Source organism: Lonchura striata, chromosome 8 (assembly GCF_050655825.1).
Source record: "Lonchura striata isolate lonStrDom1 chromosome 8, ASM5065582v1, whole genome shotgun sequence".
NCBI lineage: Eukaryota > Metazoa > Chordata > Aves > Passeriformes > Estrildidae > Lonchura > Lonchura striata.
The window spans coordinates 5,205,739-5,227,604 of NC_140710.1; the positions used below are offsets into that span (position 1 = coordinate 5,205,739).

General features: G+C 49.6%; 1 protein-coding gene across 3 annotated transcripts in view; it reads left to right on the forward strand.

Annotated features, from left to right (window-relative positions):
* Positions 1-21,866, forward strand: part of SSBP3 (single stranded DNA binding protein 3) — a 55,201-nt gene that overhangs the window by 27,350 nt on the left and 5,985 nt on the right. For 2 of the 3 annotated variants that reach the window (XM_077785342.2, XM_085586225.1), the window contains exons 5-9: positions 9,660-9,749; positions 17,443-17,523; positions 18,301-18,360; positions 20,253-20,319; positions 20,427-20,503. In XM_077785342.2, the coding sequence (XP_077641468.1) occupies positions 9,660-9,749; positions 17,443-17,523; positions 18,301-18,360; positions 20,253-20,319; positions 20,427-20,503 (375 nt within the window). The remainder of the gene's footprint in view (positions 1-9,659; positions 9,750-17,442; positions 17,524-18,300; positions 18,361-20,252; positions 20,320-20,426; positions 20,504-21,866) is intronic. The other variant, XM_021541966.4, reaches the window with a different exon arrangement.

The following is a 21,866-nucleotide window of genomic DNA, read 5'->3' on the forward strand; positions in this document are numbered from 1 at the left end:
TTTGTCTGTGGCCTGGAGTCACAGCTCAGCCTCGGTGCTGCCGGGGTAAAGCGATGCCCGTGGCCTGGGCTTGGATCCTGTGCTGGCAGGTGGTGAGGAAAGCTGGGATTTTCCTCCTGCCACCACCTCACACCCACATCTTGCACCTTCCCTTGTGCTTGATTTCCAACCTGAGCTGCTTGCTCGAGCTTTCAGCTTGCCTGGAAAGAGTATCAGTGGTGCTCAGTCCGTGCTGCGTGGGCAAACCTGCTCCCCAGGGATGGATGAGCCCGGGACACAGCACTTGGGAAGTCACGTGTGTTGTGACCTTGCTGGTGGCCATCCCCTGGATGGGGGGGGTCACCACCACTGCTGTGGGATGTGGGGATGTAGGGTGGTGTTCTGCAGCTCCAGACTGAGCAGTGAAACACTGCAGGGATCCAGGATGCACCACAGCTCCATTGCTGCACAGCAAAACACTGCAGGGATGCCAGGATGCAAGATGTTTTGTGGCTCTTTTCCTAAGGCACGATGTCAGTGAAAAGGCCTGCATGGAGGGCAGAATATTTTCACCATTTTTCAGACATCACCCTGGAAATCATGGGAGTCACGCCAAGGAATGATGGCTTTTCTCCATCATCACTCAGTCGCAAAGCCCATCTTGCTTGGGATTGGGGTTTGCCAGCAGCTTTCCTCATGGTGCTCCAGTGTTGCTGTCCCAGCAATGGCCAGTTGGGAACTAGATTGGCTCTTGGAGTACAACTGCAGCCTCATGAAGGATGTCTAAACCCTTAATGCCTTCTTGGGATGAGTCAAGGGTGCATGGAGGGTTAGTCATGGCAATGCTTCCACGAGGGTGGGTGCTGTAGGATGGGTGTGATTTGGTTAGTGGCAAGGACAAAAGCCTGTAGCCATCATTGTTACTGAATACAGCAGTCCTCAATCCTGCTCTGAGTCCATCCATCCCAGTTAATTCAGGGCTCTGAAGGGCTGCCCCAGGTCTGGCCACAGCGGTGCCGGCTGCTCCCGTGCAAAGTCCAGCACCTTCCTCCCCATCCACCTCGTCAGGGTTTATAGGATGTGCTGGACTTTGTCCCTGTGCAGCAAATTACAGCCCTTAGTTAAGTTCAGCTGCCACCGCCACCTCAATTTAAGGCATTTCCACTCCTTCAACAGCATTTTTCATGAAAGATGCTTTGCAGAGAAGGTGCTACAAAGCACCACCAAGCATCAACAGAGCCGCCTTTTAAAAAAATACTGATTTCTTTTTTGTTAACCTGCTGCTTTGTTAGAGAAAGGGATTTTTTTTCTTATTTTTTCTTGTTGTTTTTTTTTTTTTAATATTTCTTTTTTTAAGGGCTGGCTGTGGTAAAACTTCACAGATCAGCAGGCAAATCCATCAGGGGCCGCTGCGAGCGGGGCTGGATGCTTGGCCGCCTCCGTAGGTACACAAAACCCGCCCGAGCGCCCGCGAAAGGTTACGGCACTGCTCGGAAAGCGCCGCCGTAACCTTTCACAGGCGTTCAAACGGGCTTTGTGTTATTACACGAAGATGGTGGCCACGAGCATCTTGTCAGGGACGGGCAGATGGTGTTCACCTGCTCCAGACCAACTTCTTTTGCCCTTTGCCTTTGGTGTCGGGGAATAATGCCGGGGCAGCTGCTCGCAGTAAAATAGGCTTAAGCAAATGGGATATTTTGGCATTCAAGTGCGCGACAAGAATGGGAGTATTTGCATTAATTCTCTCCTCTCTTTCCCTGCGGCGGGAGAGGATGGAGAAAACTGGGATGTTTTCCCGTGGGGTAAAGCCAGGGCCTGGTCTTCTCCCGATGGATTGGGGGTGGGAAGTGCTGGATGCTGTGCTGGGGTGTCAGTGCTCCATCTCACATCATCCAACTGCCCAGACAATGCAAAAAGGATGTTTTTCCAGGGAGGTCATGGTGTTTCCCTCTGCACTGCAAAGGCAGTTGCTGGGAAAGGGGAGGTCTCACCCTTTTCTCTGGATTCGGATGAGGGTGAGTTATCAGACGTCACTGACTCCCTGTGCAAACTCACAGCTTGTTTTGTGTTATTTTTGATTGCAAACAGCAAATTACGAGATTAACTGGCTGAAACACAAGGTGGCAAAAATTTGAAAAAGAAAATTGAAAAATATATTTGTAATCTGCATCCATCTTTAATGGGGAAATCGCTGCCGGGCTCTGGGGTGTTTTGCCAGTGGGATTGGCAATATCCTCGTTAGTTGTCAGTAAATCCTTTGGACAAGTTAAAACTAGTTTTCTTCAAATGCACGTGGTGCAGTGGCGTGGCATTTTTCTAAAGTCACGAGTTATTGTTATTTTTCCTTCTTGAATTGGATTACCAATTTAAATCTAGCTTTTCTTACAACCCCTTCCAAAATGCACTTGGCAGTTTTGATCTGGAAGAGAAGGCAGAGGAGTGCAGAGCAGCAGGCGCTTGGAAGCAGAAGTCCAGCTGCCAACACCAGCAGCTTCCCCTGCACCTCATCACCACATTATTACTAGTTTTCTGAGAGGGTAGGTGGTATTTTCCTTAATCTGGTCTTTTCAAAGGCTGGTAGCAGAGAGGACTTGATTTTAGCTGTGGAAGGATGGAAGGTGAGCTGGTGCACATGGCACTGAGCATCCAGCCGTGCAATCCCACATAGTTACACCCCAGAAACTGCAGCATGGAGCAAGGGACGTCAGTGGGAGTAAACTTGAAACCATCACAACTTTGTAGTGAACTCCAGGAAATTACCTCTCCCGGCAGCAGTTCTGGTTTAAGGACTGTGATGTTTTTTTAAATCTGAAATTAATCTGTGAGCTTTCCATACTGTCTTGGGTGGGTACATCAGGAGCACATTTAGGTGGAAGCACTGAGTGTCGAGTGCAGAAGGGAATGCAGGTTGTTGGTGCAAGAGCTGCTGGGTATCCCTCACAGAGCTGAGCTTCCCACACTGATAGATGAGCAGTAGATTAATAGTCCTGAGCAATTGCATTATCTAATGAAAATTTTATATCATTATTTTATATAACTTTTTTGGCAGGTAGACCCCAAAATGGATGGTATTGATTGCTGGAAAAGAGCCTGGCCTGTCTGTTGCTGGAATTATTAGAGGAGAATTGATAGTAATTAATACCTGTGTATTTACAGCATTTTCTAGGGTGCTAATTGCATGGGATCCATTTAAGCTGTTTGGCAGTGGGGAGGGTTCATACATTGGTTCTCATACACTGGTTTTAAGGTGTTGCTGGATGTAGATCTTGTGCCAAGGAAGATTCTGGCAGTGGGACCATCAGCTTCACCTTCACTCCAAGCCAGGGATAGGGGCCACTCCATGACAAAGCATCCCTAAATACCAGGGTTGGGGTGAATCTGTACACCCAGCCACATGGTGTGAAGCCCTGGAGTGCTCTCCTCTGCAAAGCCCTTCCTGAGTCAGGAGAAGCACTTCCAGCAAGTCGAGCTTCACTTCTCACAAGTTTCCCTTTGTAAACCTTGCTCCCTGTACACACGCGCGTGCAAAACGGAGCCTAGTTGCATTTAGTCTATTTTACACCCCCCATGCTTGTCCCCCCCTGCTCTCCACCCCCCTTTAATTCGGTCGCTGTGAAATTTTTGCAGCCCTGCCAAGTTATTTCCTTGGGATATATTTAGAGAAAGCCAGCTCAGCAGAGCGCGCTGGGTGTTTGTGGAAGGATGTTTGTAAATGTTAGCAGGAACGCTGGCGGGCTGGCGGAGCAGATGTCCGCGAGATGCTACCAAGAGCCTTATTTACAAACTTGTAAATGACTGAAGGGGTTTCCTTCCCGGGGATAAGGGGGACGCCGACTTAAGAGATTAAAATCCTATTGTTTCATGGCCGGAGCTGCTGTCTCAGATTATCCTTTACAAGGGAAGGGAAAAGAAAAAAACCCAACAAAAAAACCCATATTAGCTTGAAACACCATTCAACTCTTGTGCCTTTTTTTTAATGGTTTGGGGTTTTTTTAAGGCTCAAGGAAAATACGGGGCTGGGAGTTGTTTCTTTCTCCATAAAGGAGAGGGAAAAAGTTGCCGAGCGTGGCTGTTCCTGTCCAGGGTGTGTGCTGGAGCTTTGTGTGCTGGGCAGCTCACAGGTGATGGATTTAAAATAAGCACAAAAAGCTTGTGCTGTTGTAAAAGTATAATTAAGGTGAACTTATATGCACAGCTTGTTGTCCTATGGGAGCACAGCAGTGGCTTTTGGATGGTTTGGTGATACTGCTATGAGCCCATTTAATCTGTTTTGGTTTTTTTTTTTTAATATCTTGGGAATACACAGAGCTTCAACCCAGTCTTCTTTTACCTTCTCTTACCCTAAAATAAACCAAAGCCAGTTTGCTTTGTCTTCTGGAGCATCCAGCCAAGTGGCTTGCACTGGAGAAAGCAGGATGGACTTTGGCATACCTGGGCTGGAGAGCACAGTATGCCCCCAAAAAATGCTGAGAGGCTCTACAGGCACCATGGTTTTGAGGTGGGTGCCACAGTGGGTGCCTGCTGCTGGCACGTGGGCTGGCAGTCACACTCTCAGAACCTGCAGCAGGCTGGTGTTCTATTTATTTTGGTGCACGTTGATACAACACAGGCCCTGGCACCCGCCCGTGGAGGGGACTGATGGGGGAGAGGATCTGAGGGCTGGGTCCAGAGGAAGGGATCGGCGTGTCGTCCTCCCTGGCGTTAATCGGGTTACTGTGAGGTGTGGGAGGGTTCTATTATTAAATTTAAAACCTGGCTATATAAGATGAAGGCAGCTTTAACGAGATGAAAAGGCTTAACTGGAGTCCAATTAAATTCCGTATTACCTGTTTACGCAGCCTGCTTAAGTCCTGACCCGCACGCTGGTTTCTTCTTTAGGCTCCAAAGCCTGTGCTCTAGGCAAAAAAGTAAAATCAAAGGAGACAGGTAGATACCAGATCACCAGCATGTCCTGGGCACCCCCGCATGCTCCTACCAGAGGCAGCTGCCCTCAAGTCTTGTGCTGCTCCCACAGATCTCTCACAGGTGTGAGATCAGCCAAAATCCTCTGGTCCGGTGTTCTGAAGAGGAGAGAGGGCAAAACCAGCTCAAAAAGGAAATACTCAGCCATCCTTAGTTTGGTTTTAGGTCTGTGCTATGAAGATACTTTTGCTCTCCCCATCTCACTGCTGGGTTGATGGGGGCTGTGCCTGACCAAGCAGCCAGTGCTGGTGGTGCTTCCCATGAATGGAGCATCCTCTATGCTTCCTGCCACTCTTGGCATGTTATTTTAATTAAAAATGTTTGGTGAAAGCCAGCATGAGATGCTGGGGCGAGCTGCTCGCCTGGAGTGTGCGGTGGGGACACCAGCTTGCATTTAATGGCAGAGTTACTACCACCAGTTGGAACCTGTTTTTCATGGATGGCTCATAGGAACCACTGCTGGTGTTGGTGAAACATGGCAGGTTTGGGTGGGTGGTGAGCTTGGCCAGTGCCCTGCCACCATTATGACACTGAGAGCCTTGCAGGAAGGGGTGCGGTGCCTTAGCCCCAACCTTCAGGCTGCTCTTCAAGGTCCACAAGTGGGGATGAGGAGGAAGAATCCCTTGCAGCAGCCCCGTGTGTGGACAACACATGCAGAAAGCTCTTGACTTCCCAAGCCCTCTCTCATAGGGCGCTGTCTTTTATTAGGCTGGGAGCTGGGGGCAGGCACGTTCTGGCAGTGAGGGTAATTTCAACCCACCTGCTCTGGTTTCTAAATTCAGCCCCCAAAACCCCGGCGGGGCCTCGGCGGTGCCTCACGGCGGCTCCGGGCCCGAGCGTGCGGCAGGGCGGGGGGCAGGAAACGGCTCGCCGCACCCTGCTCGCAGCAAACCCTCACGCCCAGCAAAGACCTCAACCCTGCAGTAAAGAAAGTAAATAAATAAAAGCACTGGCCCGCAGCTCCTCCCAGGGCTGTGGGACAGCGGAGGTGAGCTGTGTTCCCGGCTCAGCCGGCCTGGGAAAGCAAATGTGGATGTCACCGAGGTGCGCCGGAGGCTGGGGAGCGGTGTGGGGCAGCCACGCCGGTGCTTCTTCCCTGCTGCTCTTCAGCACAGTTAATACAGCAGAGTAACCTGGTTTCTCCGGGAGGATTAGGTTAAGAAAACAAGATGGTTTTAATAGCCCTTTTACATCCTGCATAGATTGTAGCTGAAGACCCTAACCAGCTTTGTAGCACAGCCAGACAGCGCATCTTTTCCTTTTTTCCTTTTTTTTCCCTCCACAACCTGATGCCAGTGGTCCTGTGCAAGTGGGCTCCTATTGATAATTCAAGTGCCCAGCTCCTGGCTGTGCTGTTTTGTCCGATTTCCATTGCCTCCTGACCTCCATCCTTCTTTATTTGCAAAGCTATACTCGCAGGCAGCGGTAATAAATCAATTAATGACTCTGATGAATCGTTTAATGGCTGACAAAATAACACTACAGTCAACAGCTTGGATCTCTACAGCAGTACCAGAAGATGCTGGTTGACTCAGGGTAGGGAGACGAAACAGAGACTGTTAGCTCAATTAGTGCAATTAGTGTGCGATTTAAAGGCTTAGACGGCATCTGCTGGCATACCAGGCCGGTGTGTTAACTGAGAGCTTCGGTTTGGAAGCGAAACACGGTGATCCAGATTGTCATCATTCCACTGGCTTCCACCAAAAAAAAAGAGGAAAAATACCAATGTATGTGGCAGGGAATTAAAAATACATATGTGTGTTTGTGTATATAGCTATACATGTGCGCCACAGGAACACATATATATTGATTTCCAACGTGGGGAAAATTTGCCATCTTACAAAAGGCAAATGAGCTGGCATGCCAGCATTGCCAGAGATGTCCTGGCTCGTTTCTGGCAGTGGTTTCCATGTGTTTCAGTGGAAGGAAATTCGGGGTGTCACATGCCAGTGGGGACCTTGATGTGGCTGATGTGCTTCTGGTGCAGCTCCAGCTTGGATGTGGTGGCACAGCAGTTCCATGCCTATTTTCTGCCAGCTTCCATGGCAACTGCACATTGTACCTTCACCAGGGAGGTTTGATGGGTTTTAGATGTTCACCTCAGAAACGAGCTTTGGAAAGCAAACTGCAACCAAGAGTCCCTCAAAAGAGTTTCTGGGACAAAATGTTGAAAATAAATCATATGGGAGGAGCTGTGTGGCCAAAAAAGTCCTGGAAATGGGTGCTGGATTTGTGCATTGACCCTTAGGGTTTGGGTGCTCACCCTTAAGGTTTGGAAAAGTTGTTCCTGTTGTCTGTTCTTGCCTTTTTTTCTTTCATTTCTGGCATGCCCAAGTGTTTTACAGAGCTGCTTTAGCCACAGCTGTGCTCCCATTGCTTCACCAGGGCTAAAGGTGCCTCAGTGTTTACCTTAGCAGCGGTGATGGGGAGGGGAATAAAAAAAGAAATAAAATGTCACTTCGCAGCCTTGTAAATCATTCATCAAGGGCTGACCAATTTGGCTCTCATCCTACAATATGCTCAGGGTACTTGCGGGTTTTTAATTACCAAGTTCTGCCAAGCGCCACATGTGCGAGGAACTTTAAATCCCCGTTTATGCTGCGAAGGCATAGGTGAGGTTTCAGGGTGTTTAACACGGAAAAATACTCTGTGGTTTTGTGGAAAAATTGGCATTTGCTTCAAGATTTTCTTTGGCTCCTCTGCTCTCCTCCCTCTGCTCCCTGTTGCAGAAGGGAAGAGCAGCGTCCTTTCCCCCCAGATCCTCAAATCCGTGTTCTTCCTCACTCCCCATCACTTTGGGATCCATTTCACTTTGGGAGATTCCCCAAGCAAAGGATTATAGTGTGCTGGAAATCTCTTGAAACCATAAAATATCACCTTGGCAGCTTTATTGCAGCGCTTGCCGCCTTGGGAGAGAAGCGTTTTGCGTGATAGAGGGTTTAATAAAGGAAATTCCAAATGGGCTCACTGCAGTTTGGGGCTCAGTCTTATATATTTTTGCATTAAGAACAGTCATCTGCTTTGCAGAGAAACTGCAATATGTTCATGGCCTTGGATTAAGATTTGGTTTTACTTTTATAGCTGACCCACTTGGGGGGATGGAGGGAGGGGGAGAAGTGGGTTCACTCCCTCTCCCATCTATTTTTGCTGCCGTCTGATGTATAAAAAGAGCCTGGAATGGGCAGGCTTATTTTTCCTGCCAGGACTTTTTTTTTTATTAACTGTAAAAACATTCAGATCTGGCCTTTGCTGCTGATGGGGGGAAGGCTGTTCAGGATGCCTTGTTCAGGGGCACGGGAGGGAGCGTGGTGTGGGGGTGCAGGACCCAGTAGCCTCAGGGGGAATTGGTTATTTCATGAAGGGAGGCTCTTACTAGGGAATCAGCCTCCACTGCTGTCTGTGACACTTGCAGCTCTGAGATGCTGGGGTGGGAAAACCACCCACTCATCTGGCATAGTCCTGGCCTTCATCCCACATCCTGCACGCCAGCTCCTGCTGGAGAACGTGGTGAGGGGCATAAGGGATGCCCTGGGAAGGCACAAGGCAATGATTAGTCTGGTGCTCCCCTGCCTCTGCAAGGCTTTCTGGTCAGGAATAGCAGGATTGCTGACCAAACATGGGGATCCTATCTTGGCAATCCTTAGTTCTTAGTAATAATCCTTAATTTTCCAGGCTGCCCTGACAGCCTGGCTTCCCCCTCTGCTCACATCTTGTGGTTGTTGCTGCATCGGATGCGGTTGGGAGCCGGGGCTGGCTCGGCTGCTGTTGGGACATGGGGTTTGTTGGGTGAAACCAAGCCTGAGCAGGCTCACATGTACCCCATCTGTTCATGGGATTTCCTCTGTAGAAATTTTTTCCACTATGGTTTTAGGTGGGTACATCCATCATAAAAATTGGTGGAGGGAGTAGTTCAGCAATCCAAATCCAATTAACACCACTGAGGTGCCTTTATAACTGCCCTGTAACTGGAATGGGGTCACTTGGTGTTGGGCAAGCTGGGGTGCACTTGGATGGCACGGGTACTGCTCCTAATCTCACAGGGAGGTGTCACCAGCAGTGGCTTTTAGAGAAAGATCTTTTTCTTTATTTTCTTTGAGCTTACCATCACACTGGTGCTTTCCCAGAAGTGAATAAATGCAAATAGGGATGCTGACAGGAACGAGTGGGGTGTCCAGGTACCCCATATCTGTCCCCATTTCTCTTTTTGGGCCTGGAGCTGTGCTGGTGGCTCATTCTAGGGAGGCACAAGAGGGAATGTGGCTCCACAGGTTGAATGCAGTGAATTTGGAAATTAATAATAAAGCCTTGGCATGTTGGTGAGGTCAGGGAAGCATAATTTTCAAAGGACAGGGCTAAACCAGCAAACCTGGTGGGGAGGTGGGAGAGAGAAGCATTTTAAAGCTTTCAAACAGCTTCTGCCTAAAATTACATGTTGAATGTGGTTCCTTGGTGGATTAACAAGACACAGTGCCTGGGTAAATGAATAAACAAAACGCAGAATCATCTCCAGGTTCTGTGTGGCCATCTCCTCCGTGGGTGAGTCACAGAGGCTGGTGTCCCTCCAGCTGTGAGCATCCTGCACTGGTTCCTGCACCGGGGAAGATGCTCAGGGAGATACAAGGCTGATTGGCTCGGTGGGATGTGGCAGGAGAGGTGGCATTTTTAATGTGCTTTTGTCATAACTCTGACCATGTTTGCCCTGGTTTTGTTCCCCACAGAGCGCAGCTGCTGCCCCGAGTCCCGTGCTTGGAAACATTCCCCCGAATGACGGGATGCCCGGGGGCCCCATCCCGCCCGGGTTCTTCCAGGTAGGCTGTGGCTCCTCCCGGTGTCCCTCCACACCGCGCACGTGTTTGCTTTTGCTCTGGGTGTCAGCGCTGTCGTGCCTGTGTTTTGGTTTTTTGTTTGTTTGTTTGTTTTTTTTTCCCCCAAGAGGATGCTAGGGGAGCAGCATGCCTGCACAGCTGACCTGTCTAGGAATAATTCGTGTTCTGCTGTCCTTCCACGTTTGCTTTCTATCTTTTGTGGCCTTAAAGCAAATTCTTTTCTTGCTCGAAGAGGTTACTGTGTATTTACAACCAATGTTTTTTTTCCAAGCTGCTTGGTTTGTGTTTGGGTTGGGATTGTATTTGTTCTCCAGTCCTAACAGACGTGTGTAATTGAAAACATTCTGGATTTTGATTCCTGAAACTTTTTCCCCCTCCTCTGGTTAACCACTTGATTTTTTCCAAATGCAATCACTGAATGCATTAACAAACCCTGGCTGCGGCTGCAGGCGGGAGTGGGCTCCAGCCAAATCCCTGAATGCCGTGGAGGCACCTTGTAAGCAAATACCCAGCAAAGTCCCCAAAGTCCCCTTGCTCCTTCCTTATCCCACAACAAGCTCTCACAGAGGAGGGAGTAACGTGTTTGGAGTGATGCTGACAGAAAGGAGATCAACAAGCACAAAGAAAAGGAGTTTTCAAACCTTGAACCTTGGGGGTTTTTCTCAGGAATCTCTTTGCCCGGATTGAGCTGCACTGGTTTGCAGCAACATAAGCTTTTGGTGCTTTAAAATCCTCCTGCTCGAGGATGAAACACTTGTTCGTGTAAAAAAATGGGATAAGAGTCGAAAGGAGTATTTGTTTTGGCAAGCTGGGCTTTTTTTAATCTGGGCTTTTGATTTGTATATGGGAGAACTTCTCGGGCAGTAGACAGGCGAGCTCGATAAGGAGCTTGTGATTTATTGTGGCGATATCTGAGCCCGGTATCGCCGGTTGCATTTGTGTGGGAAGGGGGAAGGAGGGTCCCGTCTTTTTTTTGAGAGAGAAGGAGAGATCCCATTTCCTGAACATGCTTCTGACAGAGTAAGAATATCCGATATTGATCGGGAGCCCTAAAACAGGCGAATCTTGTAGCGGCACTCGGCAGCAGGGGGTGAAGCCGACGGCGGAGATGCAATCTCGCAGGTCAGAGCTGCTGCCAGCAATCCGAGTGCCAAGCTGCTGCTTCCAACAAATGTGTCTCCAAAACGTCCTGATCTCGCCCCGCGGTGAAGCTGACTGTCCTTTGGGGCTTCTGTCACGCCGAGCTGCGAGGGCTGCAAAACTGGCATGAATTTAGGGCAAGGCATCGAGAGGATGGGTTGGCTTTCCCAGAGTGGGAAAGGTGAGGAAGAGGAGTCACATCTCTCCAGACTTTTACTGTTCATATTGCCGTCTCGACTCTTCCCGTTGACAGCCTCCAAGCTGTCCCCCCTTTTTTTTCCTTTCTGCCCTCCTGTAGCACTTTTGCATGGAAGGTCTGATTCAGGAGCAAACAACCCGTCTTAGCTCCTTGCCTCCCATGCAGCTGGCCCAGGAGCCACTGGGGAATGTGGTGTCTCAGAAGCAGGAGTGGATCCTGAAATCCCAGACAATTGTAATAACACCAGGACAGGTTATGCTGCCCGTCCCCAGCACTGCCAGAGGGAAGAGAGGATGGGTGCTGGTGCATATGGCTCACATGTGACATCTCAAGAGCCTGCCTTTCCTGAAAGCCCTCCAACATCTGGTTTCTTCTCCCAGCCCTCGGGATGGAAAGCAGAAGAAAAATCCCACCTTTTAACACAGTCTGAACATCGCTTCCATGAAAGCTTGTCTGATTTATTGAGGGTGTTGGAGCTCATTCCAGCTTCAGGAGATGCTGGAGACCAGCTCTTGCAGAGATGGGCTAGAGGCTCAGTGCTGAGCCAGTCACAGCTTGGGGGTAATTTCCTATCTGTAGGAGATTAAAATGCCTAAATTCAGAGGGCAAAAACAAAAAGGTCACAGAAGATAGAAAGGACTTCTCCCCCAACCCTTGGTGTATGCCAGCGCTGGGAGTGAGCGAGGTGGTGCCACCTCAGCCAGTGCCATCCTCATGCCAGGAGAGGGCTCAAGGGTTTTCAGCATCTTGTTCTTCTGCATCAGGGACCTGCAAGGGATACCCCAAGGGTAGCAAGAATGGGCAGATAGTTTTTAGGAGGATTTATAGAGCCTGATCATGTCCAGACGTGGTGGGGAGTCACGCAGGGAGCTGAGGAATGAGTCACCAGCAAAGCTCAGGAAGCAGAAACTCTGCACTGCCACCCTGGCGGGCAGCCCTGCATGTGAGGATGTTCACCTCAGGCATAGGGAAAAAACTATATGGACCATTTCTGGGATTCTGTAGCCCAAACGCATGTGAGGGAGCTTGGAGGAGAAGGAGTGCTCCAGGAAAGGGAGAAGCAAAGAGGACTCCAGGCTGCAGTGCCCTTCAGGTCAGGGGCCAAGGGAAGTGCAGCCTGCAGAATTTCCCAAAATGATGGGGAAGCAGAGGCCCCTGGCACTCTTTGAGTTGCTGGGGCATTTCATGGTGCCAGCCAGTGGCACAGTATCGGCTGTGCTCCGGACAAAAGGTTGGCTGGGTTGACGGCCAGCATGGGTAGATGCTTTTATTTAAATCTCTCTCTTTGTCCCGTTGAGATGAACAAACAAACCCTCTGCTCATCCTCCTAAAGGTCATCAGAGGCGTTCCTGCTTTTGTTTTGAAAGCTGGATTGATGCCGGGGTGCAGATCCCTCGCAAGAGGGATGGGGGGGGATGCCAGGGAAATACAGGAAGGAAAAGAAAAATTGAAAGGAACTAATACCACACCTTTATGCCACTAAACAAACGGGGGGCCGAGTCAGCAGCCCCCCCAGGCATGCCTGCTGTCCCCAGCGCAGAGTCCCCGCGCCGCCCCGTACCCCGCGCTGATGAAATGGAAAGTTGACCATAAATCAATGTCGGCGCTGCGTTAGCTATGCATCAGCGGCTCGGCGCCGAGATGCACCAAAACAAAGCACCGGCTGCTCCGTGTTCCCACACTGCCCCCTAATGCAGACAGCCCTCGAGAGCTGGGCAGGACGGGGGCTCCAGAGCCCGGGGGGCTCCCCCCAACATCCCCTGCCATCCCCTCCTCTCCTCCCCGCAGCCTGGAGACCTCCTCCTTTGGGTGAGGTCGCCCATGGGGTGAGGATGGTGAAGCCAGGGACAATAGGAAGGGGTCCATGTTGTCCTGCTCCCTCCTTGGATGCCACCATTTTCCCCCTGCTGTCCTGGTGTCTCAGTGGGATCTCCCACTGCTCGGCGGGTGCCACCAGCTCTGGCCAGCCAGTTCTGGTGAGGCAGCACGAGAGCCATAAAACCAGGCTGCTCTTCCCAAAATCATGGGGTAGAACTTGGTACCAGCCTGCAACAGGCAGGGCTTGAAGGAAGGTAGCCTACAAACTGGAGGAAAGGAAAAGCAAGCATCAGAGAAAGTTTTTTCTGGAAGTTTAGTAGGATGCCCGAGGCTTTTGTACCGAGCGTCTGGAGCATATGGTGGGATTTGCAGTCAACTTTCTCTCGGGTGCTCCAGCCAGATGGAGGTGACTGTTCTTGGCTCTGGCTGACACGGGTTTGTTTCCTGAAGAGCTTGTGTTAAACATATTCCTTAAAACCAGGCTTCTGCAGTTGGGAGCCCCAGCTGCAGGCGAGGCAGAGCTCCTGCCCACGACTGCCTTTCGCTGTCTGCGGGGGGAGCTTGGCCCGCCTCGCCTCGCCTCGCTGCCTTGCCTTGCCTTGCCTAACCTCGCCTTGCTTTGCCTTGCCTTGCTTTGCCTTGCTTTGCCTTGTCTAACCTCTCCTGGGCTCACTTTGCCCTGTCTTGGGAAGGTCCTCACCCAGCACCACATGCTGGAAGTCAACTGGGGTCTTGCTCTTTGAAGGCAACTGGAGCATCTCTCCTAAAGGCTCCTTCAGAGATAGCTCTTTTTTTCCTTGTCAACTTGCAAAACATCTCTCTCCTTCAGTAGAAATAAATCTCCTCTCCAGTAAACCCAGGCATGGCTTTAATTAATATCCATCTAATTTATTTTAGTGTTTTCTAACGTCAAAACTGGCAGGCAGGGGCAAGTATTTTAAACACAAGATGCCTCCCTATTGCTAACTCGAAACCATCGGTGTCTCGTGGCAGTGATGCTTTGCCTTCTCGTACCATCCTGCCTTGTTCTGCCACCCCCAGAGGTGCTTGAAAATGTTTTTAAATAGCAAAACTCCCCCATTAGCTGAAAGTATGTAGCCCATAAAACATGATCCATTTGTGGTGAATTACGCTGGAAACATAAATTGACACACACAGAGCTATGATCGCTCGTGCCATTTTCCATCTTTAATATTTTACAAGAAGTTTGAGGAGTCGAGCTCATGAAAGACAGAGTGGAAATAACCTGATCTCCTGGAAAGTCCCTGTAGGAAGCAGCTGTGGCAGCAAACTTCGTCTGTCCAGTGGGCCAGGTTGGGCTTTTAAAGTCCCTGGAGTGTAGAGGGGAGAAAGAAATGAAGCAGGGGAGGCTGGGGCACCGACAGCTGTTGGAAACAGTTTCCTCTAATGCCATTTTAGCTGTTGGGGTTCTTTTTCGAGGCAGCTACAGGAAGATGAAGAATAACCCCACACAAAGAGTGTCCAGTTTGAGGGGAAGAAGGAGAAACTTGAGAGATTAAGGGGTTTCTGTGGCTGGGGAGAGTGCTGGTCTGGAGATGAGAGTGAAGCAACTGCAGAGCAGGTCCTGCTCACCCAGCATGGCGTGTCAAGGAGCTGTGCCTCCATCCAGGCTGGATGGAGGAATGTGGAGGGAGCAGGACAGCATGTGTTCAGCCTCCTCCTTTAACAGGAGTAGTTAATAACTGCTAAACACACGTTTCTCTAAGAAAAGAGGGATGTTCTGTTGGTTGGAGCCCACATGTCGTCTCTGCAAAACACTTGTCTGAACTGCCGTGATCCATCGGGATCATCTGCTGCTCCCTCTGCAGCGAGGCAGTCCCGTGCAAAAAGCCAACCACTCCAGCAGGCGTTCCCAGCCCAACACAGATCCCAGCCCTGAAACATCTGCAAGTATTTATGGAGATAACAATATCCAGAGGGACTGCTTTCTGACAGAGCAGGGCAGCCGTGCCGAGGGGGCCGCGGCGGGCGCAGCTTGGAGCGAACATTTTGGATGCTGCTGCATAGAAAAAGCAAGAAAAGCAGGAAAATTTTAAAAGCTGCTTTCAGCTCCTCCCTGCCTGCCAAAACATTTGCACGAGCTGGGCGTCACCTTATCCAGAAGTGTCCTCTGGGAATGGTACCACATGGGATAATGTGAGGGCAAGGATGCTGCGGCACCGAGTCTGGAGCATCCCGGGAGCAGCCTTGGTGTCAGGGCAGGAGCACGCTCCAGAGGATGCACTCAGCAGCACAAACAATGGATGCTCCCTGGGTCCAGCTGCCACAGGGGATTTTTCTCTGGTGGAAATGCTGCCGTGTCTCATAGGTGCTTTTTCTCCAATAATCAAACATTGTTTGCTCACTAGCTCGAAAGGCAGGCTCCAAGCATCACCTTCAGGCCCAGCCAGGGTGCCTTCAGGTGGCCATGTCCCCCATGTGTTTGGTACCTGTTCACACCTTCACCTGCTGCAGAATATGAGGGAAGGACATCAGTGCCTGGACAGCAATGACCCCCTCCTGCAGCACAAGGCAGGCATTGTGGAGGACACTGGCTCTTGCATTGATGGGGCTTGAGGTTTGGCCTCTGCCAGCCCTGATTTTTACCTTTCACTTGGTTTCATCACTCATTCACCTCTTCTGATCTTCCCTACCCCAAATCTTGCAGTTGAGATGTGTAGGAAGGGCTTTGGGGGTGTCCAGACCTTACTGGGGGATGGTGGGAGGTGTCTGCTGCCCCTGCTGCACTTTGCATTCACAGACAGAGTTAGCAACTCAGAAGCAAAAATAAGTCAACTTCCATGCCTGGAGAGGACTTCTGCTAAAGGAGGTTGATGCTGCAGTTGGAATTCAGAAGTTTGTCTTCTCCGCTCTGGTGGGACATGGATGGAGAAGGCAGTGGGGAGGGTTGTCTTGAGGTGCTGTGACCTCGTCCAGATGAGGTTGGCCAGGAACTAAGGGCAGGGGCTGGTTCCTTTTGGCATCTGGAAAATAAATGGTGGTGTAAGTGGTGGGATTTCAGCGGCTGGAGCAGAGAAGCTGGCAGGAGGCTGTTGGTTTAAATCTGCTTGGCTCCATCTCGCCACTGAACCATTGAAATTTAAAAAAAAAAATTAAAAAAAAAAAAGAAGAAAAAACCCACCCTCTCACTTTATTTACATTGCACTCAAGTTTCCGCTGTACAAAAGATTTGCAGGTGCAAATATGTCCTGCCTTCATTAACTTCCCCTCCCTTTTTAATTTATGTGATTTCAATTTTCCTTCCCTGTACTGTTAATTAGGGGACCCTCTAATCAGTACCATTATCACAGTGGTATTCATGTTTAGGAAAGCTGCTAAACAAATGCTTGCAAAATTGCTAAATGGCTAATTAATGTCTGTTAATTAAGAAAATTGCTCATGGTAACAAACCATGCCATTGCTGGCAGCAGCTAGAAGGCGAACACTTGTTGAAATTAGTAACGAGGCAGGTAGAGAACATCTGCTCCGGCGCCGGTCCTGGAGCCTGCCGCCGCTTCCCATCACCTACTGACAGAGCTCCTGTGCTTTCTCTACCAATTACACCTCCTTTGACTCAAAAAATACTTTTTTTTTTCTTTTTTTTTTTTTTTCTTTTTTTCCTTTTCCTCACGTTAACACGCACCGGTATATCTTGCACTGAGCTCACAGTTTTTCCAAGCAAATTTTCATTTTGTGCTTTTAAGGGAAATTAAAAAAAAAAAAAATTAAAGTGGGCGTTCAAGCCCAAAATGTCAGCGACTGCTGCATTGCAGTCTTAAACCTGCACCAACTAATCTCTCCTTTTTTCCCCTAGACATCCTTTCTTTGCTGGCAAGCCATTTTACTCTCATCCTTAGGGAATCCACCTCGAGGAAGGATGTTGCATCCCTTCAGCGTGGCGGTGCAGCCCCGGTTGTGCCGGCCAAACGCTGCCCAAGCGTGAGCTGGGACGTGCACCTCGTCCTCTGCGCTCGCTCCAGCACCTCCAGTGAACCACGGTCAAAACACAAACCCAGAGGTGTTTCCAACCTTTGGGATGAGAGAGGAAAAAAATACTTTTTTTAATTTTTTTTTTTTTAGATTTTTTTTTTCCTTTTTTTCTTTTTTTTTTTTTTTTTTTTTTGGTTTGGGGGTAGTTTTTCTATTTCCCCCCAGCCTCTCTGGTCCTCTCCTGCATATTTTTTTTCCTCACTGCACGCCCCTGCAAAGTGTTTCCCTGTGTGTTTATCATTGCAGACTTGGTTGAACCACTGGACCGTTTACTCTCAATGTGGCCACTGTATTTTGAAAGATGTTCTGATTTTGAATATATATTTTTTTCACTTATATCATTACTCATTGTTCAGCTACAAATGAATATAAAATCAATTAAAAAAAAATAAAAAGGAAAATAAATTTATTTAAAACCGGGAGGACTGACTCCCTGCCTGAACAGGTCCACCTGTGAATCCTTTTTTTAGCTCTTTCTGCGCTTTCATGTGCTAATCTATAACCTCCTTCTACTGTCTGACCTCACAGGGACCGCCTGGGTCACAGCCCTCGCCACACGCACAGCCTCCACCCCACAATCCTAACAGCATGATGGGACCCCACAGTCAGGTAAAGACACTAGTGATGGGTAGGGCTGTGAACCGGGACGTGCGCTCGATTTACTTCTTTTTTTCCCCTCTGTAAGCATGCTGGGCAGCGGGGACCCGCTCCCCGGGGAGCATCCCCCTGGGCACCCCAGCTCCAAAGCAAAATGTTGGGTTTTTTCCCTTTTTTTTTTCTTTTTTTTTTTTCTTTCTCTCTTTTTTCTTTTTTTTTTTTTTGGTGTTTTTTGGATATGCAGTTGTCAATGGACTGAGAAGTCAATCGTGGGTATCAGACTGTTTTACCTTCCCAAGATAGCCTGAGAAATTTAACTTGATGTGGATTTTTAAGCTTCTGTTAGTAGCAGCAGTTGTAAAAAGAAGTAACATTAAGCCTTTCTTCTTTTTTTTTTTGTTTTTCAGTACTTAGCACTGGGGTTTTTTGTGTGTGCGTGTCTGTATGTGCTTATTTGCCACTTTTTTTTTATAATATATCTCTATATATTAAACTTGAACATTATCTAACACTCAGGGTTTCCCATGCACTAATTTTAACAGCCTCACCTAGTATTGCTGATGACAAACACGCTCTCAAACAATAAACCTACAGAGAAAATGTCTAGAAAATGGACTCCAGACACCTTTCTCTTTTTTTTTTTCCCTTTTGAAACTTAACTTTTTTAAAAAGGATGTCTCCAGAAAAAAAAAAAAAAAAAAAGAGCAGTGTGTACAGGCTAACCAGCGTGCGTGGGGAGTGTGCTGCCTCCCCAGGGCTCAGCCCTGACCCCTTTTTGTGTCCCCGCAGCCGTTCATGTCGCCGCGCTACGCCGGAGGTCCCCGGCCCCCCATCAGGATGGGCAACCAGGTACCGTGCTCACGGGCTTCTGGATTTCCTTGGGATAGCTGTTATTTGGGAAGGGGGATGAGGGCCAGGTGTCCTGCAGATGCTCCTTGGGTTTGGGTGGCAAGCATCACCTCCTTGGTCACCCTTCTTTTTCCTAGTGCCGGATCATCGGGTGTCACTTAACAACGATGGTTTAATTTTATTTTGAGGTTTGGGCCTATCCAGGGTGGAAACAGCAGTGGGAATGTGCTGCTTCCCAGCTGTGGTGTTCCCAGCTGGGCTGTGCCATGCTGCATGCTCGCTGCCTGGCTGGATTTTCCCTGCAATCGCAGAAAATTAAAGTGATGGAGATAATCCTGCCTGAGCGTTTAGATCAGCAGTGGGGTCAAGCAGGGCAGGTCACTGCTGAATTTTTTGGGTTGGATTTATCCTCTTATCCCAGCTTATACAAGGGCAGTTTGTTTCTGGCCTTGTGGACAGAGGCTCCCACCCCACGCCCTACCTGGACACATGCGTGGCCTTTGGTCTCCTTGCCAGTGATGCTATGCAGATCCATAGGGTAATGGCCAAGCCAGAGGTTATTTGTAAGGGAAATTAAAGGAAAACCGTAATTCCTTTGAGTAGCAAAGGTGTCTGTTCAAAAATTATCTAGGGAGCTTGTTTTTTGGCTGTCAGCGTGATTCTTCTGTAGGTCTAATTAGCAGAAGGAGCAGGATAGTCAGGAAGTAGGATGTACCAGCTTACTCTGGGTTTGTGCTCACTGGATTTGAGACTTGAATCTTTGGAGTTTGCTAACTGATGCTGAGACAGCTGAGATGTAGCTGAGAAAAACCCAGAAAGGGCTAAGGGAGGACCCCCATGGCTGGAAGAGCCTTGCACCCAGGGCACTGATGATCTAATGAGGTATTAATTCACTGCACCTCCTCATGGGTCAGTTTTAACAGGACCCCATCCTGCAGTGGTTCTTGACTCATCCCAAGCTCTGCTGCAGTTGAGCACAGTCAGCTGGGTAGGCAGGAGAGGCAGGGGGAACTGGTTTGAGGAGGCTGTCCCCACAGCAGGATCAAGTGTCCAGGATTGGGTAAAGTTAATTAGAAGGATTTCATTTTTTTCCCCTCAAACACCACATAAAAAACACATGTTTGTACCTAGGCAGAGCTCAGCGAGGTTATGGTCACATCCTGAGGGACAAGAGGAATAAATAGGCAGGCAGGAAGGTCAGGCAGCAGAAGTGTAAATATCCACCCCTGCAACCCTCCTGGTTTATCTTCCTCCTGCTGCCAGCTTCCAGCCTGCAAAAAACTTGGGATTGGGCTGATTCTGCCTCGGCACAGCTGTGTGCACCCAGGGCCTGTGCTGTGCTCCAGCACAGGGCTCCTCGGTGTTGGCATCCAGCATAGCAAAACTGTTTACAGTTTGCTTCCCTCAGGCAGACAATATCTGCATTTTTCTTTCCCTTTATCTGTTTGGAGTAGCCTTTGAAGCTTAAATAGCAGCATTGCCCAAGTGGAACGTGAGTTTGGGGAGGGAGCCTTGCTCTGCTGCACATGGAGCATCTATCTCCCCAGCACAGCCAGTGAATCACTGTCTGGTTTGGCCCTGGTGCTGTGTGTCACCAAGGTGCCATGCTGCTCCTCACCTTTCCCTGCTGGATTTGACACCGTTAACCTGCTCAGCCCATGTTTTCCCCTGCTTTCCTAAAATACAACAGCATTTGGCCTGGGGGGAGGGGGAATCACCTTGTTTGGAGTTTAGAGAGGGTTTGCAGAAGGATGAAGGCGGCAAAGACCTGGAGGCTGTAGCAGTGGGATGTGGGATGCAGCAGGATGCAGGGGGATGTGGGATGCAGCAGGATGTGGCATGCAGGGGGATGCAGGATTTACTTTTTTAATCTTGCTCCCTTGCTTTCCCAGCCCCCGGGTGCTGTTCCCGGTACACAGCCATTGCTGCCCAATTCGATGGATCCCACGCGACAGCAAGGTAAACCCAGCAGAGCAGGGTCAAGCGTTGATGTTCTTAATTAGCTGCTAATTTGGGACCCAGAGTGACTGTGGTGCTGTGTAACACCCCTGCTTTCCTCCCAACAGGGCACCCTAACATGGGCGGCCCCATGCAAAGGATGAATCCTCCGCGAGGGATGGGCCCCATGGGTCCCGGTCCACAGGTAAGCCCAGTGCCAAAGCACATCCTACAAACCATGGGAGCAACCTCCTGGGGCTCAGGGCTGGGAGTTCCCCCCCACGCCCTGTCCCCCCATTAGTGTTAATGTGTTTTACATTAGTCTTGCATCTGGAAATCCCTCCTTTTAACAGGAGTGAGGTCCTCAGAGCTCATTAAGGGTATTACAGCCTCCCTCCTGCCCTTCTGTCAGAGGGGATGGCACTTAGCTCCACGCTGGAGCAGCCTTTGAGTGCATTACACTGCCTGCCTGGGAAACAGTTACAACCCTAACTGCAGGAAAGGGAAAGGAGGCTTGCATTTGAAATTAATAAATAAAAAGAAATGGCAAAGATCCCTTTAGCAAAGGGAATAAGGCTTTCCCCTGCGAGGTTCCCCTCCACCTGCCCTTCCTGCTGCCTGCTTGAGTTGTCTATTTCAGGAAAGGGGAGTAAACTTGAAATTAAGCAGATCTGGGTTAATATATGCTGTCTTTCTGTTGATTCACTTTATGGAGTGGCTTGTTGTTGACTCACTCCTGTTTGTTCCTTCTACGAGACTTCAAAACCAGATTACCATATTTTGGTTGGAGGTTTATCCTCTCTGCATCGTCGCCTACGTGGAGTTTGTAGCGCGAGGATCAGAGTCTGTCAGGAGATGAGCGGGTGCGCTGGAGTTTTGTTTTGTTTTTCCCCTGGAGACCGTTGAGAAAAGTGAATGTTGTGTAAAGAAGGAGTTGTGTCATGTCTTTAGCACCAACCTGAGGATGCTGCTCAGTGGTGCTCGGCCACGTCCACGGGCACCCAGATCCATCCTAAGGCAGGGGACAAAAATCCTGCACGAGCATCGTTTCACAGGCGAGCCCTCCCATAGCGCTGCTGCTGTGCTTGAAATCCTCCTTTCCTGGAGAATTACACCCAAAAAGAAAATTAAAAAAACAAACCCAAAAAAAAACAAAGGCATTTGCAAGCGTGGCCTGTGCCAAGGCGAGTGGCGGCGGCTTGCCCGGGGGAGGCTGCTTCCCACTTCCAGAGCTCGCCGCGAAACTTGGAAGCGGCGAGCGCGCGCTGAGCGCCGCGTGGGATGGCGGCGGCTCTGGGAGCCGGCAGGAGTTGTGAAATGTTCAGAGCTTTATTTTTGACTCCGCCGTTCCCTGTGTATGTACATTAGGGAGAGGTTTTTTAAGAGGCAGCCTTTCCCTGGAGAAGCGCTGGGCTTCCCAATCTGGCACCCGCAGGCGCTGCCTCCCTGCAACCGTCCAGGAATCGGCGCCTGCGCAGGCAGCCACCAAAAATAACGACCCAGACCCAGCAGCCCCTCACACCTTGTGTGCCCAGGGCTTGTTTTCTTTAAGCTTTGCATTGGGACCT